The 25887-nt window shown below is 39.8% G+C and overlaps 2 protein-coding genes and 1 long non-coding RNA gene across 8 annotated transcripts in view; 1 reads left to right on the top strand and 2 right to left on the bottom strand.

Annotated features, from left to right (window-relative positions):
* LOC134755149 (neuropathy target esterase sws) overlaps positions 1-25887 on the bottom strand; it is a 73484-nt gene that overhangs the window by 37605 nt on the left and 9992 nt on the right. For 3 of the 6 annotated variants that reach the window (XM_063691636.1, XM_063691638.1, XM_063691635.1), the window contains exons 4-19: positions 25205-25391; positions 24691-24836; positions 23719-23847; positions 22534-22614; positions 20604-20717; positions 19068-19160; positions 18376-18471; positions 16484-16615; positions 15887-15925; positions 13752-13848; positions 12187-12395; positions 9730-9885; positions 8832-8988; positions 2864-3019; positions 1808-1926; positions 1111-1224 (exon numbers count right to left, since the gene is read on the bottom strand). In XM_063691636.1, the coding sequence (XP_063547706.1) occupies positions 1111-1224; positions 1808-1926; positions 2864-3019; positions 8832-8988; positions 9730-9885; positions 12187-12395; positions 13752-13848; positions 15887-15925; positions 16484-16615; positions 18376-18471; positions 19068-19160; positions 20604-20717; positions 22534-22614; positions 23719-23847; positions 24691-24836; positions 25205-25391 (2025 nt within the window). The remainder of the gene's footprint in view (positions 1-1110; positions 1225-1807; positions 1927-2863; positions 3020-8831; positions 8989-9729; positions 9886-12186; positions 12396-13751; positions 13849-15886; positions 15926-16483; positions 16616-18375; positions 18472-19067; positions 19161-20603; positions 20718-22533; positions 22615-23718; positions 23848-24690; positions 24837-25204; positions 25392-25887) is intronic. The other 3 variants (XM_063691637.1, XM_063691639.1, XM_063691640.1) reach the window with 2 other exon arrangements.
* Positions 6885-7697, bottom strand: LOC134755021 (uncharacterized). The gene has a single exon (XM_063691499.1). It carries the CDS (start codon positions 7695-7697, stop codon positions 6885-6887), a length of 813 nt encoding a protein of 270 aa, XP_063547569.1.
* LOC134755241 (uncharacterized) overlaps positions 23878-25887 on the top strand; it is a 153178-nt gene continuing 151168 nt past the window's right edge. The window contains exon 1 of the long non-coding RNA XR_010129018.1: positions 23878-23956. This is a non-coding gene — a long non-coding RNA (uncharacterized LOC134755241). The remainder of the gene's footprint in view (positions 23957-25887) is intronic.

The following is a 25887-nucleotide window of genomic DNA, read 5'->3' on the forward strand; positions in this document are numbered from 1 at the left end:
AAATCATAAATAAAGTAAATATTTTTTAATGACACGTTGAAAACAAAATAGACCGCGTAGATAATAAACAACATGCAGATGTGTCATTCAATAGAACGTGTTATTTTTAGAAGATGCGTCGGCACTTGCACCAAAATGCAACAAACAACTTCCAGGTAAGTAGGATTATCCCATTGTTTTGTCACCGCGTGACACTAAAAAGAGTTTTACTATTGTCAGAGACAGCAAAATATTGATAGACTCTATGTCTAAGATTTACTCAGTATCGTATAAATCAAAGTATTAATAATGCACCAACCTACTTTATTGTTTGCGATTTGTAAACAATGCAGTTTTTCGCTATTTGTCGTTATTACCAATATATCGTTATAATAATATTATGGCATTATTTGCATTGTCATTCAAGCATTTCAAATTAAACGTGTATACATAATTTTAGCTCAATCGGATGAAGATATCTGCTTCAAAATAAGTCGCAAAATTCTACCCAAACTAACATAGTTACAACATACGAGTACCTCCGTATGTTACATACGTACTTGTAGTTACATATTGCAAGATAAAAAATGCAAAAACGGGCGACTACGTAGTTTTAATATAGATTTAATCGTGAAATTTAGTCGATTGAAACTAAAACTAATTTAGTTGTTAGTCGAACATTCTCACAACTAATTTAATCGCAACTAAATTAATCGCGATTAAAAAATGACGATTGATATTTTTAATCGATTGATTAGTTAACTAAAAGATTAATCGATTAATGCCCATCTCTGGTCTAGGGGACCCTAGCGACATCTACCGTAAGAATGTTACACTTCTTAAACGGCCACCGGAGTTCCAAGTCATATTGGAAATTCACCATTCTAAATATACCTATATACAGTGGTACTACGTAAACGAAATTAATAACTAGCTTAAATCTAAAACAGGCCCTTGAGGCATTGTACCAAGGCATTTCCTCGCTGTATCGCAATGCTGATACGTTGTGCGAGGAAGCCGCCAGCTCTTCGGTCACCAGTTACGTCAACCAGACGCTTCGCGATTTCTGCAAACAACACCGCGCTGGGACCCCATGGACCTAGAAATTAATGTGTATGTACATATACAAACCTTTCCAATGCTAGGCTGTTTGTCTCCGAGGGCCACGATTAAAATGCAATCTGCCTGCCGAATGCACCTTTGCGTCCACTGTGTCAAACTAGGATCGCACTGGTAAAGTGCCACCTGAAATAATATAATATATAAATCTGATTTACGAACCAGATTATAGCATAAAGGGGCCCACTGACTATCAGTCCGCCGGACGATATCGGCCTGTCAGTTAGAACAAAAATTTGACAGTTCCGAACAACTGAGTCAGTGGGCCCCTTAAGTCGTTTAAGGTCACACTTCAAAAAGTCAATAAAAACGAATCACTCGAAAGTCTGACGTCTTGTAAGCGGAGTCTCATAAAATACCAGCCAAGTGCAAGTCAGGATCGCGCACAAAGGGTTCCGTACTATTACGCAAAAAAACGGCAAAAATATCACTTTTGGGGTCCCACTTAAATATTGATTTTATTCTGTTTTTGAAATTTGTAGTTATAGCGGCAACAAAAATACATCATCTGTGAAAATTTCAACTGTCTAGCTATCACCGTTCATGAGATACAGCCTGGTGACAGACAGACGGACAGCAGAGTCTAGTAATAGGGTCCCGGTTTTACCCTTTGGGTACGGAACCCTAAAAATAGTATTCTTATAATTAAGACTCGATGAACTTTCACTGCTAGCACTACTGTTAAATAACCTGTTAAAAAAAATAGTACCTTGTGTTTGTCCTCCTGTTGCGCCAGCCATGAGCTAAGCCGGTATTCGTTGTTGGGGTCCATTATTGTCAAACCCAAAAGTTTTCTTATAACGTCTGAGGTCAGGCGAACCGTCGGCCCTGTAAAAGAAGGAAAAATGGATCAGATCAAATTACGTAAATGCAGATTTAATACAATTTTTAAAACTGTCACAAAAGCAATTTCAGGCAAATATCGCTCCACCTTGACACTTGGATCTTCAAATGGCTTGTTAACATGTGTTAACAGCGCCATCTATGGGACACCCTCTATTCTGTATCGAACCCTCGATGACTTATCTACTTTACGCACCCTTTAGGAAGGGGGGGGGGGGGTCAAACTTTTCGAAAATTGCGTTACATAATATTTGAACGCCCCCCTAGTTACTAGTACATAGACTTACCAATAGCACAGAGCGAGTGGTACAACTCATAAGTGAAGGCGGTGAGCGGTACATCGTCGCTCACAGGCACTACTGCGACTGTTGAGAAGTTGTGCGCGGAGACTCTAGGCTCAAAAGCCGCTCCTAAGACCCTCGTAATAAGATACTGCATACATTTGTAAGCTTCTTTCAACGGTCATGTTTGACAGGTGAAGCGTAGCTGTCACCATAGAGTAACTTATACTAGAGCGGTACTGTCATAGTAAATTTTGTAACCCCAGTAAATTCACTGCCATCTGTCGACACACTTTAAAACTAAAATTGAAGATTTGTAAAAATACGATAAAATGTATTTAAATATAGATAAATGATTTTTTTTATTAGCATTAATTATTTTGATGATTTTGACCCATGTTCTTTCACTGATATGCGTTAAAATTGTTAAATAACAAACGAAACCGTCAACGCCATTTATACGACTGTAGGCCAAAACTAGTAGCGCCCTCTGAACGAGAATCAAATTTTCTTGATTTTTGAGGCACGTTTTTTCCATAGACTGTATCCATCTATTGCGGAGTTATATCTATCTTTCTGTCACTGTGTGTAGCAGAATATAGAGGGTTGAAAGTCGTGCGACTACTAGTACATAGACTTACCTATAGCACAGAGCGAGTGGTACAACTCATAAGTGAAGGCGGTGAGCGGTACATCGTCGCTCACAGGCACCACCGCGACTGTTGAGAAGTTGTGCGCGGAGACTCTAGGTTCTAATGCCGCTCCACCGAGACCCGCTGTCGGCTTCTGCCATGAACCTGTTGATACAAGCACAGACGTTACTCAAATCGTTTGAAATATAACCGTTTACGATACATGTGCGAATTACCTATTCGCACGTGTATCGTACAACGTTTTACAGTAAGTATGGCCCTTTAAATTGAAAATGAAAAAATGAAAATGAAAAATATTTATTAACTAAGAGTTTACAATTCGTGTAAGATTAACTTTGGTACCCGCACTAGGCGCGCCTGTATCGCGGGGACCAAAAACAGTAGGTAGTTGTAACAAAGAGTGTTATAACCGGTTGACAATTTTACTTAATGTTAGTTTAACTAGGACTAAAAATTCTAAAACTACACAGATTTACAAGCTATCGGAAGTAAACTAAAAATAATTAAATTCAGTTTGTTTGCATCTCATATTTTAGTAATTTCTAATTTGTACAATTTTCTCTGTCTCGTCATAGGTTAAACTGGCTAGCCATTTCTTAACAAGTACTTTAGCGTCATAAACGGATTTATCTTTGATATCAGAGTATCTTATGGCGACATTGTAAATATACCTTGATATGTAAGGCTCGAAACGTTTAGCAAAAACAGTGCGCACCAGCGGCACCTGAATTCTGTAGACTCTTCTATGAAACACATCTTTGTGCTCGTTAGTCCCAAGAAGTTGCTTATGCTTATCAATAATTATTTTAAGCAGATACAGTTTACGAACCGTGAGCACTTCACAATTTCTGTATAGCAAAAATGTTGAGTACCTAAAAGGTTTTTTAAGCATTGTCTTTAGGACAGCACGCTGAGCTCTTTCAGCCTCGATGATAGTCGTTTTGTTAATACTACCCCAGCAGCATATGCAGTAGGTCAGAATTGGTTCACATAAAGCGTGGTATACTAATTTTAGCGTTTTGACGTCTGCCACCCTTCTTAAGTTTCTCATAACATAAACGATACTTCTCACTCGATTCGAAAGCACAGCTATTTGGGGCTTAAAACTCAAATTATGATCTAGCATAACACCCAAGTATCTTAGCACCTCAACTTGACAGATTGACCTACAGGAGCATACAACGTCATTTCCTCTGCAATTGTGAATCTTTATGTCGTGCACAGGAGCTGGTGGAGCCGATGCAAGAGTTTTGTGGAAGCATAGGAAATTTGTCTTTTTGGTGTTGAGTGTTAGCAAGTTTGTTTGAAGCCACTTCGCAACCAAAGACATGTCACGCTCTGTGTTTTCAAATGCCTCTTTCCAACTTCGTCCACGAAAAATGATTGCAGTGTCATCTGCATAACAGACGATTTCTGCATCTTTCATTGGTAGATTGTGGAGGTCATTCATATATAGAATGAACAGGGTTGGGCCAAGTATACTACCTTGAGGTACTCCAAAACGCACTTCCATAGGGCTGCTTTCGTATTGGCCAACTTTCACGACCTGTCGCCGCTCCGATAAATAGCTTTTAAACCACTGAAGGGGCCGGCCTCTGATACCACACGCGTTTAGTTTTTTAAGCAGTATCGGAACGGATACCGTATCAAAGGCCTTAGCCAAGTCCAGAAATACCCCAATGCAGGCTTCGTTGTTATCCAGGTAGCTTGCTACTGTTGTGGTCAGGAAATTCACAGCCCCCTCCGTAGACTTTCCCTTTCTGAAACCTAGTTGCCGGGGAGAGAGCAAGTTATGACTTTCTAGGTAAGTAACGAGTCTACTATTCACAAGTTTTTCTAAAATTTTTGAGAAAGTGCTGAGAAGAGATATTGGGCGATAGTTTCCGGGATCATATCTAGTGCCTCCTTTAAATATTGGACAGACAGATGCAAGTTTCCAGATATCAGGGAATATTCCAGTAGAGAAGCTTAGATTAAATATGTTTGCTAATGGGTCGCATATGGTGTCTTTAATCTGTTTAATTAGAGTATTATTGATTGTATCTAGACCTGGTGCTTTGTTATTTTCAAGCTGCATAATTATATACTCGACTTCGTTAGCGTCAGTGGGATACATGAAAAAGGAACCTGGTTTGTCACAGTTTGAAGCATTATATGAGTTTGCTAGGTCTTCTTCGCTGGTGTTCATTTCTGCCAGAATATCATCTGCTAAGGACTGTCCTATGCTAGAGAAATATTTGTTGCATATATCAAGAGACTCTTTTCCGTCACTTGCTCCTTGTAGGGACAGCAGTTCTGATGACTCTTTATTATATGAGGAAAGATGACAGATGTTTTTTATAGTCTTCCAGAGCCTTTTTGGGTTGCCCTTGCTATCCTCAATTTCTTTTTTATCATATTCCTGTTTGACTTTGCGCAACAAGTTGTTACAGAAATTTCTGTATCTTTTATAGGTGATCTGTGCGAACTCGTTTTGTGGCTCAGCTTTTGCCGCCAGATGAAGGCGATCGCGGTGTCTCATGCAGCGTATTAGACCTGTGGAAATCCATGGTTTTAAATTGAAGTTTGCGCGACTTAATTTAACTTTCCGAGTGTGTTTGTGAATTATGTTTTGTAGGTTACTCATGAAATTCGATACTGCATCATTTACGTTACTTAAAGATGTGTCTCGCCAATCTGTTGTTTTTAGTTCAGCTTTTATAGCTTCAATGTCTCTTTTTAGAGCTGTACGTTTTTGGCGGTTGCATTGTTTTTGTTCCAGATTTATCCCAGTCATCACCATATCATGGTCCGTAATGTCTGCTTTACATACCAATCCTACGCTTTGTTTTTTAGACCGAATGAATATGTGGTCAAGACATGCTCTCCCTCTAGTAGGTAGAGTAATGGCTGGTAAAAACCCGTGCTCTGCCGTAAGACATAAGTAATCCTGGCAATCATTGCTTACAATAGTGTCTATATTAATATCACCTGCAACTATAACTGACTCATTTTCATCGGCCTGGTCCAAGTAAACATCAAGAGAAGCCAAAAACTTGTCCGTTTTCTTAAAAGAAGGAGATCTGTATATTCCAAATATAGACATAACATTAGGTATTTTTGCTAAAAGACAGTTTGCTTCCTCAAAATCGGGCTCCACCACCGAAACATTCCACGACTCTTTAATGTACATAACCACGCCACCGTTTTGGTTAATGTGTTTCTTGGTATTATATACTGTATATCCTGGAATTTTTGGTACAATAAAAGAATCGCACAACCAACACTCCGAGAGCACAATGACGTCAATCGAAAGATTTAATCTTTGCAAACTTGCTACAAAATAGTCAAAGTTTCTTTGAATACTTCTGATATTAAGAGCTAGCAGTTTAAATGTATATTCAGGATTCAAAACCGTTTTACACAGTTCAAGCTCTGTTACTACGTGGCAATCAATATTCAGTTGGTCTATACATTCGGTTAAGTCATTTTGTACCTAATATTGTCTTCGGTTACCGCGATAGTTACTCATGAAATAAAACTATGAAAAACGGATTATATCGCGTATATTGAATTTATAATACATCCCGACGTTTCGAACTCTTTACAGCGTTCGTGGTCAACGGGTGACTGTCACCCGTTGACCACGAACGCTGTAAAGAGTTCGAAACGTCGGGATGTATTATAAATTCAATATACGCGATATAATCCGTTTTTCATAGTTTTATTTCATTTTGTACCATTCTTTAATTTATTTGTTGATATGTGAACTTGAAAAATGCTCGAAATAAGTAAGTTTATTAATTGCCACGACTTTGACGGTTTTTCCAAAAAATTTAAATAGAAATGTTCGTTTAGTAAGGAGAAGGTTTTTTTAGTGAGATGAGTGATTTGAGTGCAAGTTATGTATGAACTAGAACAGCAAAAATATACGCTACAATGAAAAAATACTCGGCATGCATAATACACTTCCAGAAATGCTAGAAGGGATATTGTACATTTTAAAACGGAAATTCTTAATACTATTAGCTTAATTTTCCGGTGTCGTCGCTCTTGATGCTCCTTCAGTATCGTCCGGCGTAGATGTCTGTGGTAGGATTTTATGCAGATCTTCTTTTTTCCTAATAGGAACTGCGGCAGTACCTTCTTTGCGGCGCATGTATATAGTCCCTTGATGGCACCAGCAAAACTTATAGCCCGCCCTGGTAGACGTCTCTCTGGCTTCGCGAAATAACCGGCGGTTTTCTTTGGTGAGACGTTCATTATAAAATATCTTCCTCGCTGGCCCTTCGACATCTAAGTCATTGCTAGTGATATTACGTCGTGATTTCGACGCTTTAAGAATCTGATCTCTTTTCGCGCGACGCAATAAGCGCACAACCACAGGGCGTGCGAAGTTATTTTCAGGCGCCACCGCGCGCCGCGGGCCCACTCGCTGGACCCAGTCCACGTCCTGTTCTGACAGCTCCACTCCCATTTTGCGCGCAGCCAAGAGTATTGTGTGCTGAAGATTTTCATTGGATGTCTCAGGAATGCCAATTATTTCAACCTCGTTCTTAAGGTGGGTCTGTGCCTGCATGTTAATGGTGCATTCGAGTTCATTTACTCTATTTTGAAGAAGTACAAACTCCTCGTCCCTCTGTTCTAAAACTTTTAAGCGGGCGTCAGTGGATTTTTGCGTGCTTAACAGCTCGTCCAGTCTTTCGTGGCAGCGATTTAGTGACGTCGATGACTCGTCAAGCTTTTTCTTTAAGTCATGGATTTCTAACGTTAGTGCTCTCACCTCAGTAACAAGCTCCTTTATATCCTGGGAGGAGTCGTTTGACACATCCTTTTTACGCATCGAAATGGTCTGTTCATCGCATGTTGACCTAATAGGGGTTGTACTGTTATCCCCGCCCTTTTTTGCCGCCGCACTACAGTCAGGACATTTCCATCCCTTTTTCCGGTCCAATATCAGCGTAGCTGGGTTGATACACAACGAGCAAAATACCTTTTCGCAAGCTGACACAGAGCAACGCATGCAATTCGCGACAGCGCATGGCCTCAAGCATCCGGAGCATTTCATTTTTAAAAAAGTTTAAGAGTTTATTGTATTTTCAAAAATAAATTTTCGACATAGTTACGTAATGAGCTAATTATCGTTTTAGACATACGAGTAGTATATAAAAGTAGTTATAGACATGAAACCTAGCGACCAGGGGTAAAAGAAAGACATATTCATGTATGGCAGCATAATCCTTTCTCTTTCACTCTTATAAATTCTGGTATTTCGCCATCGCCTCCTTGCTATGATGCCATAACCCGACCATGAAAAAATGTCCGGTCGGTGATAAAGACAAAGCATGGCACTATTTTCTTTTTCCTCTTATAGGAATCGCAATAAGACTATCTTTCTCTATCAAAGTGTCAGGCCCTTGGTTTTAACTCTTTCATAGTTCTCACTAGGTGGCGCTGTCACAAGCACAATGGGGTATTTGACTGTATTTATCCTCGTAAGACCCACCATATAAAGTTTTTCAATTTTTAATTTGAACCTTGTTCTATAAGTAAATTGGAACGAATTTCGTTTGTTTTATAACGCAGTGAAACAAAAGAAATGCTACTCTATTTGTTTTATCAAAAGGTTCAAATTAGATTGCAATGAATATGTACATCTTAATGTACATTCAGACTCACGAGGTTAAAATTAATTATTTTACACCATTCATGAAGACATATTTAAAACCAGTATAAAACTATAAAGAGTAGGTAATTTGATCGTGACGTCACATGCTAGTGTTTCATATAAATTCCATAATAGCAAGATCGTTTTGACAGTTCGAAAAAAGAAACTGATTTGACTAGTAGTCAAATACCCTATAGTAAAACGAAAACAAAGTATGGGCGTTTTCAAAGAATAAGTGAAATGAAATGAGTTAGTGGATGAATGAGTGAGTGAAATAAAAGAGTGAATAAAAATTAAATAAAGATGCACCTAATATCCTGTGTCCAAGCAGATTGATAAGCCTTGTCACCACGACGGGAAACCGAAGCTTGATGGCGTTGAAAAGGCCCTCCGGCAACTTCGCCAGTTCAGAGTCCCGCACCGCCATCACCGTCGTACTACGGCGAGTTTGAGTCACCATCTCCACCTGGGCAAAACGACAAATATGAAATCCAGCCGGGCTAGCACATGATTGGCGCGAGAGTATCTCGCCGCGACATAGACTACCCGTCCCCCTTTAATTCATACAGTTAGTAAAAGACGGGTAGTCTATCTCGCGGCGAGATACTGTCGTGCCAATCATGTGCCCGGCCTACTGTTGAAAACGCAATAGGCTAGATGACAAATTTTCATTGATGGTATCAATCGATCAGGTTTATTTTTAGGATCAAATGTCTATATGGGACCCATTTGCATTAAAGCAATACAAAAGTCAGGAATGACAGTCAAAGTCCGACCGTCGTAACTTCACTCGCGAAACGCTCCTAACAAAACGATAAGTGAACGTGACGTCAAGGCAAAGCCCATCTTGAATGTGTGGACAAAACAAGAAAATTGCGTTTTTGTCGGTGAAATATTGCGTTTGTGTATATAGTTGCAGTACAATATTTTTTTGGATAAAATGTAAGGAATCGAATGGTACCCTTACTTTTTTCCTTTTTGGAAAATTTTACAGTTCCGAACAACTGACAGGCCGCTATCGTCCGGCGGACTGGTAATCAGTGGGCACCTTTAAACTTAACAGGAGCAGATCGCATTAATAAAGGGTGGCTCCTAATTAGGATTTATGACGGAGCGCAGACAGATTCTTCATCTTGACAGTATACAGTGCGACCGGACTCTAGGAACTAAACTCGGTAACTACTTAACTAGTAATATAGATACTCACGATTCCAACCAGGTCGCCCTTGCCGTATTCGCCGACCAGCCCCTTTTTGCCGTTAGGGTGCGTTATGACGGAGCGCAGACGACCGCTCAGCACTATGAACGTGGACCCAGATTCTTCATCTTGACGGTATACAGCGCGACCGGACTCTAGAAACACCTAAAAAAGAAACAAATGGTACAGACGCCAGTAATAATTTTTTCATCACACTCGTTCAGTAAACGTAAAATTGCAAGCAGGCTCAGCGGGAACTATAGAAAAGGCGTTTTCCCTAGGGAGTTATGAAGTTTCTAGTATTATAATTAACAGTTTTTTATGTCTTTATACTTCATTTTTGTATCGCGAGTGTGATGAAAAACCAGGGCTCGGAAACGGTATTTTTTAAAAAACCCCGAAATAGCCCAATATTTTGAATTTTTTTATGCTCATTACGTAGGACTGAATTATGTATTTAGGAAACAATTTTGCATTATTAAAACGTCCCATTAAAAATGAAATTATAAACAAAAGAACGAAAAAGAACGTAATAATGCCGGTATTTTTGTATGGAGCAAATACCGGTTTCCGATCCCTGTGAAAAACATTGTGTGTAACTCTCGTTTGCAATATTTAACTTACGCCTCATGTTGCACAATGTACTATTTCGCTTATTATACTCGTAAAGTTCGACTTCGCTGATAGTGTAGATGATAAAGTGTACTTTACGCACACATAGCGACAGCCACTGTACATTATGATGGTGCGCCCAGGTGTGCATCACAACATCACACCGAGTTCTCACACCCGCTATTCAGGAAATCCTCTATATTACGCTACGGCAAAACATAATCTCGTAAATGGACTCTTATATTCCCCTTCCTCAAATATGCTCACCTCTACAACGCCATCAGCTCCGGACGCGGCCTAACCTTCTCATACGCCTCATCCAACATCCCACACACCAAACTAATATTCCCATCATTCAACTTTCCACTCGAATTGCCACCGTGCGAAGTGCATGGTGTAAATGTTGGAGGATGGAGAGACTTGAAACGGATGAGATAAAAACTTTAACTTCACTTTTTTACTGCATTTATTATTTTAATATAGAAATTTCTTACATTTTTGATGTGAACGCTAAGCATGGCGGTTAGGAAGAGAGAGAGCAGTGTTGCCACACGCAGGAGGTGATTCAAGCTATAAAGTAGGTTCTACACCACTGGACACTTACTTAGGTGTGTTTCACACACATGGTGGTGGTAGGGTAACTAAAGCGATCGCAGCGCATAAGGTGGTTAAAATAGGCAAGTAACGAAAACTAGCGTCTTTGACATTTCATACAAGCTTAGGGTCCACGACGTCCCGTCATGATACCTAGAGTCATGGTCATGGTCAGTCTCGCCTAGGACGTCTATATTTAAGTGAGCTAAGTTCTCAATAAACCGGCATAAAAGGCCGCCGATTTGTATTATTTATTATTATTATTGCTCATTGAGATTGTTTAAGAAATTAGCTTATTCTTCTTTGAGATAAAAATACCCGATTCTAAATTTAAGATTTCGTCATATATCTCGTCACACATGTGGTGCGGCATGAAATAGTAGAAATTAAATAAAATTGAACTAAAAAAAAAAAATTAAAAAAATTTAAAAACAATCGTACTAAATTGTTGCCATCTTCTTCTTAATAATTTTCTACAATTTCTTGTCGGACTATATCTACCTATACAATATGCATATCTTTTGTACTTAGTAATAAGTTTTTATTAATATTCGTTTACATATAGGAAACTATAGGTCTATTACTAGAAATATGTTACTTTATAAACTCATCTGTTTTATGAGACTGTTTGTTTCTTAATAAATAATAATAAATAAAAAAAAATATTTATTACAGCATTAACTTGTGTTTCTTTCAATCACCCTGCACCCCCTCCCTCCTCTGAGCTAAATAAGAAACCCTTGCTCCTGTCTGGTACAAGGGAGTTGTTTAAAGCCACGCCCGCCTCGGCGAACGTGACCCCATCACAACATAATCTTGAAAAAGTGGCCTAACAAATAACTTACCCAGTCGGGGGCAAAGCCCACTTATCGCACAAAAGGCGACAACCTCCGCACAACAGTATTAGGTATATGTAGCACCACAGAAGGCCTCTCCTGCATGATACTGTATACTGTGGTCTTCAGAAAGAGGCCTAAAACTTTTCAGTCGAGAACAAAGTCCACTTGTCGCACAAAAGGTGACAACCTCCGCACAACAGTATTAGCTATATGTATCACCACAGAAGGCCTCTCTCGCATGATACTGTATACTGTGGTCTTGGGAAAGAGGCCTAAAACTTACCCAGCCGAGAACAAAGTCCACTTGTCGCACAAAAGGCGACACCTCCGCACAACAGTATTAGCTATCTGGAGCACCACAAGAGGCCTCTCCTGCATGATACTGTATACTGTGGTCTTGGGAAAGAGGCCTTAAACTTACCCAGTCGAGAGCAAAGTCCACTTGTCGCACGAAAGGTGACAATCTCCGCACAACAGTACTGGCTATATGTAGCACCACAGAAGGCCTCTCCCGCATGATACTGTACACTGATGTCTTGGACAGGAGGCCTATTCGCGAGAAATGTTTCGCTCGTATTGAGAAGAAGGATGGCTCGCCGGTTAGCACAGCAAGACCGCCTTCGACTTCGCCTGAAAAGATTGGTTGCTGAAGTAAGAGTGCTCTAAATCTGTGTGAAAGTTGTCACTGCATTTTTTTTTCGTTACAAATAGTAAATTATATTTCCGTTTAAAGAAACAAATTAATATTGACATCTGAAATAGAAACATTAAAAGAGCGTGTTAGGTAAGAAAAAAAAACCGGCCAAGTGCGAGTCGAACTCGCGCACCGAGGGTTCCGTACTTTTTAGTATTTGTTGTTATAGCGGCAACAGAAATACATTATCTGTTAAAATTTCTATTACGGTTCATGAGATACAGCCTGGTGACAGACAGACGGACAGCGGAGTCTTAGTAATAGGGTCCCGTTTTTACCCTTTGGGTACGGAACCCTAAAAATACCGTTCTTCTTTGAGGATTTTAACCTTCAATTTGGGAGTTAAAATTAAAATTAGAGAAGGAAAGCCTTATAGTGACCGTGCGCGTCGGAGGGTCTGCCATCTTGTGGCCTGAATCGAAAACATAAACATGTACATTGGCAAAGCAAGTGCTACCATCTACCATTCTCATACGTTTTCTTGTGCATAGTAGGTTCTGCCATCTTGTGGGCTACATCGGAAACATAAACTGAACATTTACGCCTCGCGCCAAAAATCTGACAGCTCCTGTGCTGCCCCCTATAGTTCATGCACGCTCCCTATATTCTAATATTCAAAAATCAGTTAATTTTTTGCAACTTTCCCAATAGGGAATATTACACAAAGCTCTGCATAGGGGACGCCACTAGCACAAACAGTAAACAAACCGCCTGGATACATCGAATGGCATATTTATTAATGAGTATTGCATTCTTTGTTTATTAGTAACAAATAAGTTCTGAAAACTTGTCAAAAACCTGTTTACGGCACAGTATATATGTATTGGCACAGAATAAATAATAATACTAGGTACAGAAGTTTCACTCTCTAACATAACGCGTCTATTACGACAGATATGACCGCTAGGTGGCGCAAGCGCGAGCACGCGTCCGTTCTTTAGCGGTGCGCGGCAACTACCATGGCTAGACACCAAAATTGGTGTGGGCCGCATGTACTTGTAGCGAAAGCCACGCCTGGTATAGGTTAATCTATGGTTTACAATTTGCGCTAGTGCTGCACTCTGGCGGAAGAACATTGCAGTAATACTCCTTATTAGTTTCCCCTTTTGATGTACGAGTCATCCAATACACTTCTCACATATTCATCAGTAATTATAAAGTTGTAACACCTGTAACACGCGCATGTAACACCTCTGGAGTTACAGGCTACGGTGACTGCTTACCATCAGGCGGGCCGTATGCTTGTTTGCCACCGTTGTGGTATAAAAAAAAAGTTGTCAAACAAACCTTACCTGGGTAAGCTGTGAACATATGCACCTCGCCTTCCCCCTCTGCGACTTTTTGCGACACTAGCAGTGCTCCGGATAGTAGGTACACCAGTGCGACGTCCTGAATAATGACACAATGTTTTATATTCATAATCCGTTTAAATTCCAGATAATAAAATGGCTCTTTTTAGCAAAAAACATAAGCAGGATTAGACTGCGTTTCCACTGTAGATAAGCGAGGATGCGTAGCTAGAGATATGTTTTTATTACACACTTTTATTTAACTTCACTGCGTATATACCTTTGTATATGTAGTGCTTCAAATCTTGTAACTAAAATTTGAACCACTTCCCGGTATCTGATACAGTTGAAATTTGTAGTAATATCGTAATTCCGGTGACAATGCGCTAATATGCTAACATGGAGGTGTTCTGATGATGCAGTCGGAAGGTAGCCAAAGAAACTCCTCGATGGAAAAACACAAACACATCAAGCTGAGGCTCATTAGAAAGGTCTCAAGAAGTACTCGATAAACATGGAAATGAGAAGAAGTACAGTCAACAATAAAAGTGTGTCACAAAAAAAATTTCGACAGTTACTTGTTTAGGACCCAATAGAATTAATTCATTTACCTATTATATTGGTTCTTAACAAACATATAACACAACGCTCGCTACGCACCCTCGCACATCTCTGGTGGTAACGCAGCCTTAGACAATAGATCAAACTATAATTTTAGTATCTGGGATATTAAAGTGTAGTTTAGTGTAAGGAATATTAAGATGCGTAATATCGCGGACAGTTTAAGACTCAGTTTTGACCGCGTAAGCAGATGGTGCCACACGACACCATACGTATTATAGTAACAAGATTGTAAAACGTTAGAGTTTGACCACGTAGTCACTGCATAATGAAAGCGGAAGTACAGCGCCATCTGATTCCGCCGACAAATTTTTGATTACAATATTTTGTACTTTACGTGTCTTGCTATTCCTTTGTCTTAGGTTCTAATCTAACAACCACTCCCATGTTTCCCAACACAAAAAAATTACATATAGTTTGTCAAAGGACTGTCTCATTTCAAACATAGACAGAGATAATCATACTATCTTTGTCTTATACTAGTACTAGCACCCAAAAAAAAAAGGATGAGTATAGTTTTTTTTGGTTCTTATTTACTGCCAATTTGGTTTGACCAAGTATATATGTCATATGCTTGTGCATGCTTGCTTTGGATGGCATTCTTATGTAATACCTACCACTCATGTACTCTTTGTAACAATGTTGAATGTTGTCTGTTTAGTGTGCCTTTTAAATAAATAAAAAAAATTAAAATATAAAAATATGGAATGACAATGACAGAACGTTTCGGAAGTTGATATTTAGGCCTGTAGGTATGGATGGTATAGAAAGGATGCCAATCTCTTATGGCAGAATTGTTGCAAAAGTGACCGCTTTCAGCTTTAAATAATAGTTCCTAATCTCTCCGGTGGCGCTAGTTAGGCTCTGGGACATGAGTATAACATGAACCATATAAGGCAACAAATAACCCGACCAAATTACGTAGGTTGTTTTTGATAGTATTTCGGTGTATGGTGGCGCCGCCTAATTACTGTTTTTTGATGGACACTTTTCATACATAGAGATTTGGCTCCTTTATATAGTCTCCATGCCTGTAGGGCTAAGATGGTCAGTTTTTTTATCATCTGTCATTCATTGTCCTCATGCCTGTCACGTTCTAACAAGTAGGTAAGTGCGAAAGTGACGCATGACATGACATAACAAGTGATAAAAATGCGACCATGATACCGCCGCTGGTTTCCTAGGATAGCTAAAATATTACGGCTAAATATGGATGGAGTATTATTTTGTATGGACGCCGCTATATGCATGCAACGCTGTCATAGGAAAACAGAGCTTAATTTTAATATATTTTTTTAAAAAGACTACGTTGATCAAATTAAACACTATGATTCTTAATTTACATTGAAACAAAAATGTTTTCGTGAAGTATGGACTTCGTAAAACGTTTGACATAGAACACGTGCGTTTATGAATATATGTACAATATGGAAAAACATATTTTTTGGGCAAACACGATGATTTCAGAACTAACTAAATCAAACCATTCTTTTGAAACACACGTTGAAATCAAATACCTGCACTATTTCTGGTTCACCTTTGATACTATAATAGAGCTTTCAAATAAATAGGGAGTTAATATAAATTAGAATAAATATCGTAATAAAGATATGCTATAAATATTGTAACTAATATTTATTTACAAATAAGTATGCCACTATAATATTTTCTTCTGATACTACACGATAGTGTTTTTAAACATTAGACGATCGATTTGTAAAATGTATAGTTGTTTTTCTTTTTTTAATGAATATTTTCAACCTCAATATTATTCAGTTTCATTCAAATCAAGTTACATGTCTCGCATAATCTTTCCGATTATTCCAATAATAACGCTTACACGGACACTGATACAGGTGTGAGCAAGTCAGCGTTATGCACCATGTCCCACTCGCACACAGAAGCGCCTGAAGCTAGACGCCGTCGAGCATTCACGCTCGGACCGTGCATTTCTTGGCACTCCAGTAGTAACAGTGAGTACACTGTGACACTTTCATGTCACAATTTGGTGCCGTGACCAGGATGTATTTTATGATTTCCTTAATTTTAACTGTCTCTGTATTGCTAGTGACACGAAAGCGTCACATCCTCGAAAATTATATTAGTTGAACTACCTTATGGCTCTCCTCTTTCATGATGTAAGTTCCCGCAGGTAGATCCCTGACTTGGACCGCGCCTTGCAGCAATTGGTCGTTTTCGAGGCCGAGCTCTTTGATAAAAGCCTCGGTCGCTATTCGTATTAGGGCCTGAAGAAAATTATTTCATGTTACATTATATCTACCACAGAAATAAATATACCATAGAAGAGGCAAATGCATCTACTTCGCGTGTCCGAACCCCGACCAAGCGTCGAAGTTGGCCGTCGCTCTTTACAGTCCGAGCGCGTCAGTTGTTTCAGCCGGACGTCCGTGAAATTTAAAAAAATGCTTCGTTGCATGATAATTAACTGCAACAGCGCAAACATTGCGAGCACCCAACGGCAAGAACATATTTCCTACCACAGAAGTTATTTTAAAATTATATTATGCGTAAATTTTGTATGAAAAAGTCGGCACGCTAGGTTTCAATACAAATCGTGGTATTTGCGTCATCTAGCGTATATGTTAAATCTGTGATATCTACACTCCACCGATACTCTAAAGGTTCTTCCACATATGTCGAATGCGCCACCATTGTAATTGTGACTATTGCCTTCCTGTCACACTTATGTACAAATTTACAAGTGCGTTAGAGAGGCAACACGTCGAACGTGGTTCGCGGTGAAGACATTTCTATATTTATATTATAGGTATTGGGGTTCTTTTGAGCGGACCGACGTGCAAAGTGAGTTCTAACTCCGATCGGAGCAGCGAGGACGACGAAATTTCAAATGCACATTCTCTACCACGAGATTTTAATAAATAATTGGTAGACAACGGTGTGTTGTACGGCCCTGGAACTTTCCACATGTCGTCACCGTAAATACGTCCATCTTTTTGCGTCCGTAATATTACTAGAGCTTAACCTCATTTTGCTGTATGCAGCACTTATTTTTTACAAGCCTTTATTCAACTTGCAATGTACCAATGTAAGTATGTATGTAATATGTATGTAACATGTTTGTAAGAGTCAAATCTTGCAAGTTAAATTTGACCCACTTCCCGGTTTCCGATCAGGGACCGGACAACCCTTTCCGCGATAAAACCCTTTCAATGGGCGACACTTAAACACGGCTAACACATTGAAAGACTTTCCCTTTTGAACTGCAAGCCCATTCATACCCTTACCTTTGACTAACCCTTACCGAAAAGCTAACCAAAAATAAGGCTAGCTCTTAATAAGGGTTACCCTTATCTTTAAGCGCTTTTTATAAAGGTTTCCCTTTGCGTGAAAGAGACAGGATTAGTATATATCTACGGTAGTGTATGAAAAGGAAAGAAAATACGTGCCTAGTCAAAGAACGCCGCCGTCGCCGCCGACGATCGCTCGGATTCGAAGTAATGTGTGCTTTATGAACAAGGTAGACGACTTAAATTAGCACGCTTATATGCTAAAAGGCAAGCCCTTTATAAGGCTAACCCTTATAAGCAATATGCAAGGTGTTGGTGAGCGGATGATAAGGGTTTTGTAAGGGTATTTGGGCTACCGATTACTCAAATGTGGTAGCTTTATATAAGGGTTTTTAAAACCAAAACAAAGGGTTTCGTCTGGCAAAGGGTATCGTGAGTTAAGCCTTATGCAATACCCTTATAAAACCCCGATAAGGGATAGCGGGCCGGTCCCTGTTTCCGATGAAGCCGAAAATTTGCATACATATGTAAGATGTGTGCCAATGCAATATTATGGTACCAGCGAGCTGATCTGATGATGGAGACAGGAGGTGGCCATAGAAACTCTGTGGTAAAACAACGCAACCTAATTGTGTTTGGGGTTTTTAGAATTGTCTCGATGGGTATTAGTTGCCTGTGGAAAAAAGTACCGATAAAAGCTTGTACCAAAAATGAAATTTCTGCCAAAAAATTAGTACCTGTTCGTCCATATTATCCGTATTGTTCTTCTTGAACGACGATCCCTCTTTGCTCCTTTGGAACGATGACGATGTCGGGTGCACGTCCGGCTGCTGCTGTGAAAATTAATGAACACAATAAGACATATCTATTGAAAATCTAAGTCCCTAAGCGCCATTTGCCCACTAACCCGGGGTTAACCGGTTAAATCTGGAGTTACCACGCGTACCAGTATAATTTGACACCGGGTTAACGGGATAGTGCAAATGGCCTTACGAAGTGCAGGCGTGTTGAGTAAGATTGATTTTTCATTTGTTCTTTAAAGTGTTGCATAATAAATATTATAGTTTTCTAAATCGTTGCATAATGAATATTTCAGTTCAGTTATGTCAGGGTACTCAACATTAAAAAGTATTCCGTTATAGTTTGATCTATGACGCCTTAATTCCACTGACATTTATTCATTCATTTATTTGACTAATATATTTTTATGGGCCGACAAGCCTGAAATGAAGATTTTCAATTTCAATTTTAATTCAAACGAAGTATTATATTAATATCTTTGCGTTCTTACTTCTTATGCTGCGAGTAAATATTGCATAATGAAAATTATAGTACTCCTAATTGTTTTATAATAAATATTATAGTTGTCTACATAGTTCTATAATGAATATTTCAGTGCAGTGTAATAGACAAGTAGAATATAAATTACCTGCGGCGTGTTAGAAGTAATGTCGGGTACCATGTCCGGTCTGGATTTTCTGGCAATGTTAATGGGAGAGGACGCCAAGTGCCCGTTCTCTTGCTGCATGCAACACATGATTATATTTAACGTTCCACGAAAAAAGGTACCTTATGGCGGTAGGCGCTTGCGCTATTATTTGACACTCCAATACTAATGCGATCCGATCACCATAACATAAGGTACCTTTATACGTGTAACGTCACAGATTTAGTCTAAAACCAATTTTATCAATAGAAAAGTGGCAAATTTGAAAAATTACATGCCTAGGTAGAATTTAGGTGGATCTTCCATACATATGTTGAATTTAGAGCCTATTTCTACTGATAAATGGGTTTGCCAGACTATAGTTAACATTTTATTTTTAGTATTAGTTTTGAGGTTTCCGAAAAGGACAGTGGCTTTTTAGGGTTCCGTACCCAATGGGTAAAAACGGGACCCTAATACTAAGACTCCACTGTCCGTCTGTTCTGTCATAGACAGTTGAATTTTCACAGATGATGTATTTCTGTTGCCGCTATAACAACAAATACTAAAAAGTACGGAACCGTCGGTGGGCGAGTCCGACTCGCACTTGTCCGGTTTTTTACCTACAGGTATGTTACTTCTACACAGACCATATAATTGAAACTTGAAAAAGGTTTTTTAATTTTTATTACTTTCTCTACGCATGAACTTTGAATCGGCAACGCTATAAAAGGATTTTGTAATTGTTTAAGGGCCACTTGCACCATTCACTAACCCGGGGTTAACCGGTTAAACCTGGAGTTACCATGGTTACCAGTACAATTTACCACTGGGTTTACGGTTTAACCGGTTAACCCCGGGTTAGTGAATGGTGCAAGTAGCCCTTAAACAATTACAAAATCCTTTTATAGCGTGACCGTGCAAGTGGGATGGCACACACACACACACACACACACACACACACACACACACACACACACACACACACACACACACACACACACACTGTTTGAACGAAACGCAAGGCTTAACCGGGGACTGCGGCCAGACGGGGGCCACGTCCGTCTATGGTATTCGCTCTAGCTAACGCTGTGACATTGCAATAACTTGAAACAAGCAACTTATTTTCTTTTTTTTGATATGTACTTGTGTGGCAGAATACAGTACATTTCTATTTTTCAAACAATTTTTTATTCTGCCTGGTCCTTGTACAATCCTCAACACACACACGCACGCACGCACGCACACGCGCGCACACTCACACACACACACGCACACACACGGGGTTACGGCGCGCGCGCAATGAGGGCTATCGTTTTTTTTTTTGCTCACCAGTTGGCGCCTCTGTTGATGGTGGTCCAAAAGACTAAAGAACAGCTGTCAGTCATTGAAGTGACAAGTGACATTTCACATTTCGACCTTTGCGAAGACCACCATCCACACTAGCGCCCCTAGCGGCGAATTCATACGCGTTAGCCCTCATTTATAGGTCTTCCACTTATCTTATGCGCACTCATTGCACACGCATGATATACTTACATTGTGTTCAACCCTCTCGCCGTGGTGTGGGGAATGCATAGAAGTACTGGAATCGACTGTAGTTTTTCGACCTGGCGATGAGGCGACTGTGGTGGGCCGGCGTTTCTCACGGCCCTGTGGGTTAACTTATACATATTATAATTATACAAAATGGGGTATTATCAGTACTGCTATTCGACAACAGATGTCGCGACGAACGGAATGTCTAATGCTCAACGATTTTCAGCTAATATTATAACCGGATTAACCGGAACTCGTCGTTAAGTTTTCGTTAGTCGCGACACGAGTGACATCTAGTATCGAGTAGCAGTACTGATAATTCCGGTACTTGACGCTGGATGTCGACAACGAAAATAATAGTCTTTTTGGTAACAATACTGATGGAGTGAGCACTCTATGTCTACTTAATTATCTTTGGTACAAGTTACTATATGGTTTAGGATGTGCGCTTTAGCTGCACTCTGGCCGCAGAACATTGCAGCAAAGATAGATATAACTCCGTAATAGACGGATACAGTCTAAGGAAAAAACGTGCCTCGAAAATCACGAAAATTTGATTCTCGATCAGATGGCGCCACTAGTTTTGGCCTACTCTCGTATAGAGGGCGTTGACTGTTTCGTTTGTTATTTATAATTTTAACGCATACCAGTGAAAGAACATAGGTCAAAATCATATAAAAATTAATAATGCAAATAAAAAAAACATTTATCCATATTTAAATACATTTTAACGTATTTTTATAAATCTTCATTTTTAGTTTTAAAGTATATCGATAGATGGTAGTGAATTTAAAGTGGTTACAAAATTTACTATGACAGTACCGCTCTAGTATAAGTTACTCTATGATTGCAGTAATAACTATTGAGAACTTTTTTCTTTAAATATTGAAGTCATTAATAACATGGGTTTTTGTTTGGAAAAAACCTAGCATTACATAGATCAGCTATACGCGTGCGCCCGTGAAGGACAGAACATACGCAATGCGACAATATGATTGGTCGAGTAGATTTGTACCATCATAAACCATATTAAATACACGGTGGGGAATAAAACAAAATGTGAGACTGTGACAAGGACAAACAATAACAGCGCTTTCTCTGTTACTCCTACTGAAAGATACATAAGACTATCCCGTTCGGTCATTTCCCCCCACCCCTCATGACCGATCCAGTTATACTAGATTCATGATGGAAACATTAAGCGTTGGGGAATTCAGACCAGCTTCCCAAAGACTGGCTTACTCTGAAGAAACGGACCACGGTCCGGTAATAACGGTCAATTTTTTTTTTATACCACGTCGGTGGCAATCAAGCATACGGCCCGCCCGATGGCAAGCAGTTACCGCAGAATATGGACGCCTGCAACACCAGAGATATTACACGCGCGTTGCCGACCCTTTGAATAAAAGTTGAGTGCGTTTAAGGCGGTTCCCTGAGCCAAAAGGCGATAAATCTCCTTATATGATCATGTTTTTCTAAGAGGCGTTGATATTCGTAGACGTGGAAAAAATATATGTAGTTCTTGACTATATTATCTTTAATACCATAGCTTCCGATACACGAATTATGACACTTCGCTCGATACAATTAATTCCCAAAGTAACCTCTAACTCGGATTTTTAATCCAACTTTACTCGGTTATTTATTATGTGATACTATAAACAAAAAAAGAAGAAAAAACAATCTTAACTTAAATAGTAATTTCATAGCTTTCGAATTTCGATATTGTAGGGTAACGTTTTTAAAATAAATAAAAATCGACAAAATTCGATCAAAATGGATACTTAGCGAGCATGCTCTTTCCCGTTCTTTCTTGCGAAATGTGACAGAGACCGCGGCAAACCGATGGAACGGCCTTAATAAATAATAAATAATGAGTTTACCAAGTTCTCAATAACCCACGGTCAATGAATAAAAGCTTGTAACTCACCGGATTAACTAACTCGGCGCTCAAACCAAGATACTGATGCAACGCTGTGAATGTTACCCTTTGTAATCGCACCATGATGATCTGAAATGCACAAAACTTGCAATTAAAATTCCGTAATTGGACATTTTCACTTAACACTAGACTCAATATGTGGTTGACCACGGGCACATCCGAAAAATGTTCACACTTTCAACTTGCGGCTTGAAGACTTAGGTCTGACATTGTCACCAGATACATCTGACATCTGACTGATAAAACAGTATACCAATTACTTTTTTTCGAAAATACATCAACTTTTGGGTTATTTTCTACTCAGAATCACGAGGACTATCGATTTAAAAAAAAAATGTCCCCAAAAAAATGACAGTTTTGTAACGCATTTTCACATACATTTTGTATGGACCGCTACAAAACTGACATCCTAAATTTGTGTGAAAAACAGGGGACACTCTTTTTCTTTATCTAATTCAATAGTACTCGTGATTCTGAGCCTAAATATCCCAAAAGTTTATGGTTATTCGAAAAAAAAATGGTACCATTTTTTCTGAATTCTTGAAATCTTATGATTATTTGAATGACAACCATTGAGTCCTACAGAGGAAAATGTTCGGCATTCATGACAGCATTGGCCAGCAAACGTGTCTTGTGTATACAAGTCCAAGCCTGGCTAACCTGTATGACGACAAAAATGTCGGGGAACTCGTGGAAGACCCCCTAAAACGCTTTCATTGGTAGCTTGATCACTTGCGACTCTTGCGAGTCTAAAGCCATGGCGTTCACAGATTATGTAGAGGAGAATGGGGTTAATTGAAACGAGCTGGATAACTCCCAAACGGCTGGCGACAACCATGGAGTCCCAAAGAGGATAATGTTCGGCATTTATGACAGCATCTGCCAGCAAACGTGTCTTGTGTATACAAGTCCAAGCCTGGCTAACCTGTATGACGACAAAAATGTCGGGGTACTCGCGAAAGACCCCTGAAACGCTTTCATTGGTAGCTTGATCACTTGCGACTCCTGCGAGTCTAAAGCCTTGGCGTTCACAGATTATGTAGAGGAGAATGGGGTTAATTGAAACGAGCTGGATAACTCCCAAACGGCTGGCGACAACCATGGAGTCCCAAAGAGGAAAACGTTCGACATTTATGACAGAAACGCGTGTATGTAAGTCCGATCCTGTCTAACCTGTATAACTCTGACGAAAATGTCGGGGTACTCGTGGAAGACCTCCTGGAACGCCCTCATTGGCAACTTGATCACTTGCGAGTCCTCTAAAGCCTTGGCGTTCACGGTTTTGTACGGTTGCGAGTGGCCCTGGAAACAAACAACAAAACTTTAAAACTTTTTTGTTCTTTTTCATAAACCCTTTCACCGCCAAAGACGTCACATGACGCGCGCGGCTACAGTCCAATATCAACCTTCCGTTCATTCCGATAAAGTTCACATTGACGCGCCGCATTTAAAGGGTTAAACATATCTTCTTGTTTAAAAGCCAGTTATAAATGTAGCATTTAGAGTATTTAGACGCATAGAGGAATAGATTGACACATCATTCACCAAAATCACCTTAGTAGTTTTCACACTACGGTGAAAAAACGACATACCTACATACATAGATTTGATAAAATCATCACATTTTCAAGTCAAAAACACAAACAGTAATCCAAGCGACTGCTACGGTCTGAATTACTATTTACAAAGTATTGTATAATCATACATAACATACAGCGGGCGAGGTGTTTAAAATTACCTTGACACGATCTTATTCTCTTAACAATAAAGTCGCGTCAAGATCATTTTGAACACCTCGCCCGCTTAGCAACTTCTGCTGCTGACTGTAAGTGCGCCTACCGTGACGCGGAGACTAAATATATGGTTGACCATCCGAAAAATGTTCAAATTTTCAACTAGCGGCTTGAAGACGGCCTGACATTGTCACGGTATGTACCAGATACATCTGATGGTTAAGTACATCTGGTACATATCGTGAGCACGTCAGTGAAGCTCAACAGTGAAGTGACGCTCTCGCCCGGTCGCCAGCTGGTGCCAAGATCTAGCCCAGAGGCACAATCCGTCACGCCACAAATGCGGTCGGAAATGCGGTTGCAGTTCCTCTAAATCATATGTCAAGATATTAAAGACCACGTGAAGACATACCGTGAGCACGTCAGTGAAGCTAAGCAGTGAGGTGACGCTTTCGCCCGCTCTGACCACTTTGAGAGACAAACTACTGCCGTCTGGGTTCGTGATGTACACGTTCACGCGGCCATTTTGAACCACGTACACGTTTTCGTCCGTGTCACCTGTGAATTAAGTTGAATACATTATTAAAACATCAATTCGTTAAATCTCAGTCACAGAATAAGTAATAGTACTACCGTACAGAGAGGACACTTCCTACAAACTCGAAGTTTGACAGCGGTTCAGGGTCGAATCATGCTGTCCCTTTCTAATGTATGGTACTATGCCTTCCGGCTATTTAGGGTTGTCAAAATTCAAGTAATTATCTTATCTGTGGTCGTGCACGCAAAGGGACGTCAAGTTGTGCCAACACTAATAATTGCTCGGAGCAATGCTGAGCCGAACGGAGCCGAGTTTGCCCGAAAGGAGGAGTGTCCTCCTGGCTCAGTGGCACACTCAGTAAATGTCGTCATTTTTTATCTTTACTCACCGACTTTGAACAGAAAAGCCCCCGCAGGCAAATTGAGTATCTCCGTGTGCTTGCACAGCATCAGAAACACCGGTTTCTCGAAGTGTCCAAACACTCGGATACTGTGCAGCATGTATAGAGCGTCCGGCGGTACCCGATCGTCGTTTGTCAGGTCTTCCTCTAGGTATTCTGCGGGTGGCTCTAGGACCTAGGACAAAAATGTGTGCTAAAGACATTTCCATAATTCAAATTATTATGTCATTCTTTCCAAAGGGATCTGAATTTTAGCAAGGTGAATTCTGAGAATCTTCGGTTGATTTTTGTGGATGAAAAGTGCCTAGTGCCTATAAGCGTACGTTGCTTATAGGCACTAGGCACTGTCTTAACTTCAATAGGTTAGACGACAAATTTTCATTAATGGTACTAATCGATCAGGTGTGTTTTTAGGATCAAATGTCTATATGGGACCCATTGTATTAAAGCAATACAAGAGTGAGAAATGACAGTCAAAGTCCGACAGTCGTACCTCACTCGCGAAACGCTTCTAACAAAACGATAAGTGAACGTAACGTCAAGGTCACTGAGAGCCCATCTTGAAGTATGGACAAAACAAGAAAATTGCGGTTTTGTCGTTGAAATATTGCGTTTTGTTTATGTATATATAGTTGCTATACAATATCTTTTTGGATAAAATGTAAGGAATC

The sequence above is a fragment of the Cydia strobilella genome, chromosome Z (genome assembly GCF_947568885.1).
Source record: "Cydia strobilella chromosome Z, ilCydStro3.1, whole genome shotgun sequence".
In the NCBI taxonomy this organism is placed as follows: Eukaryota; Metazoa; Arthropoda; class Insecta; order Lepidoptera; family Tortricidae; genus Cydia; species Cydia strobilella.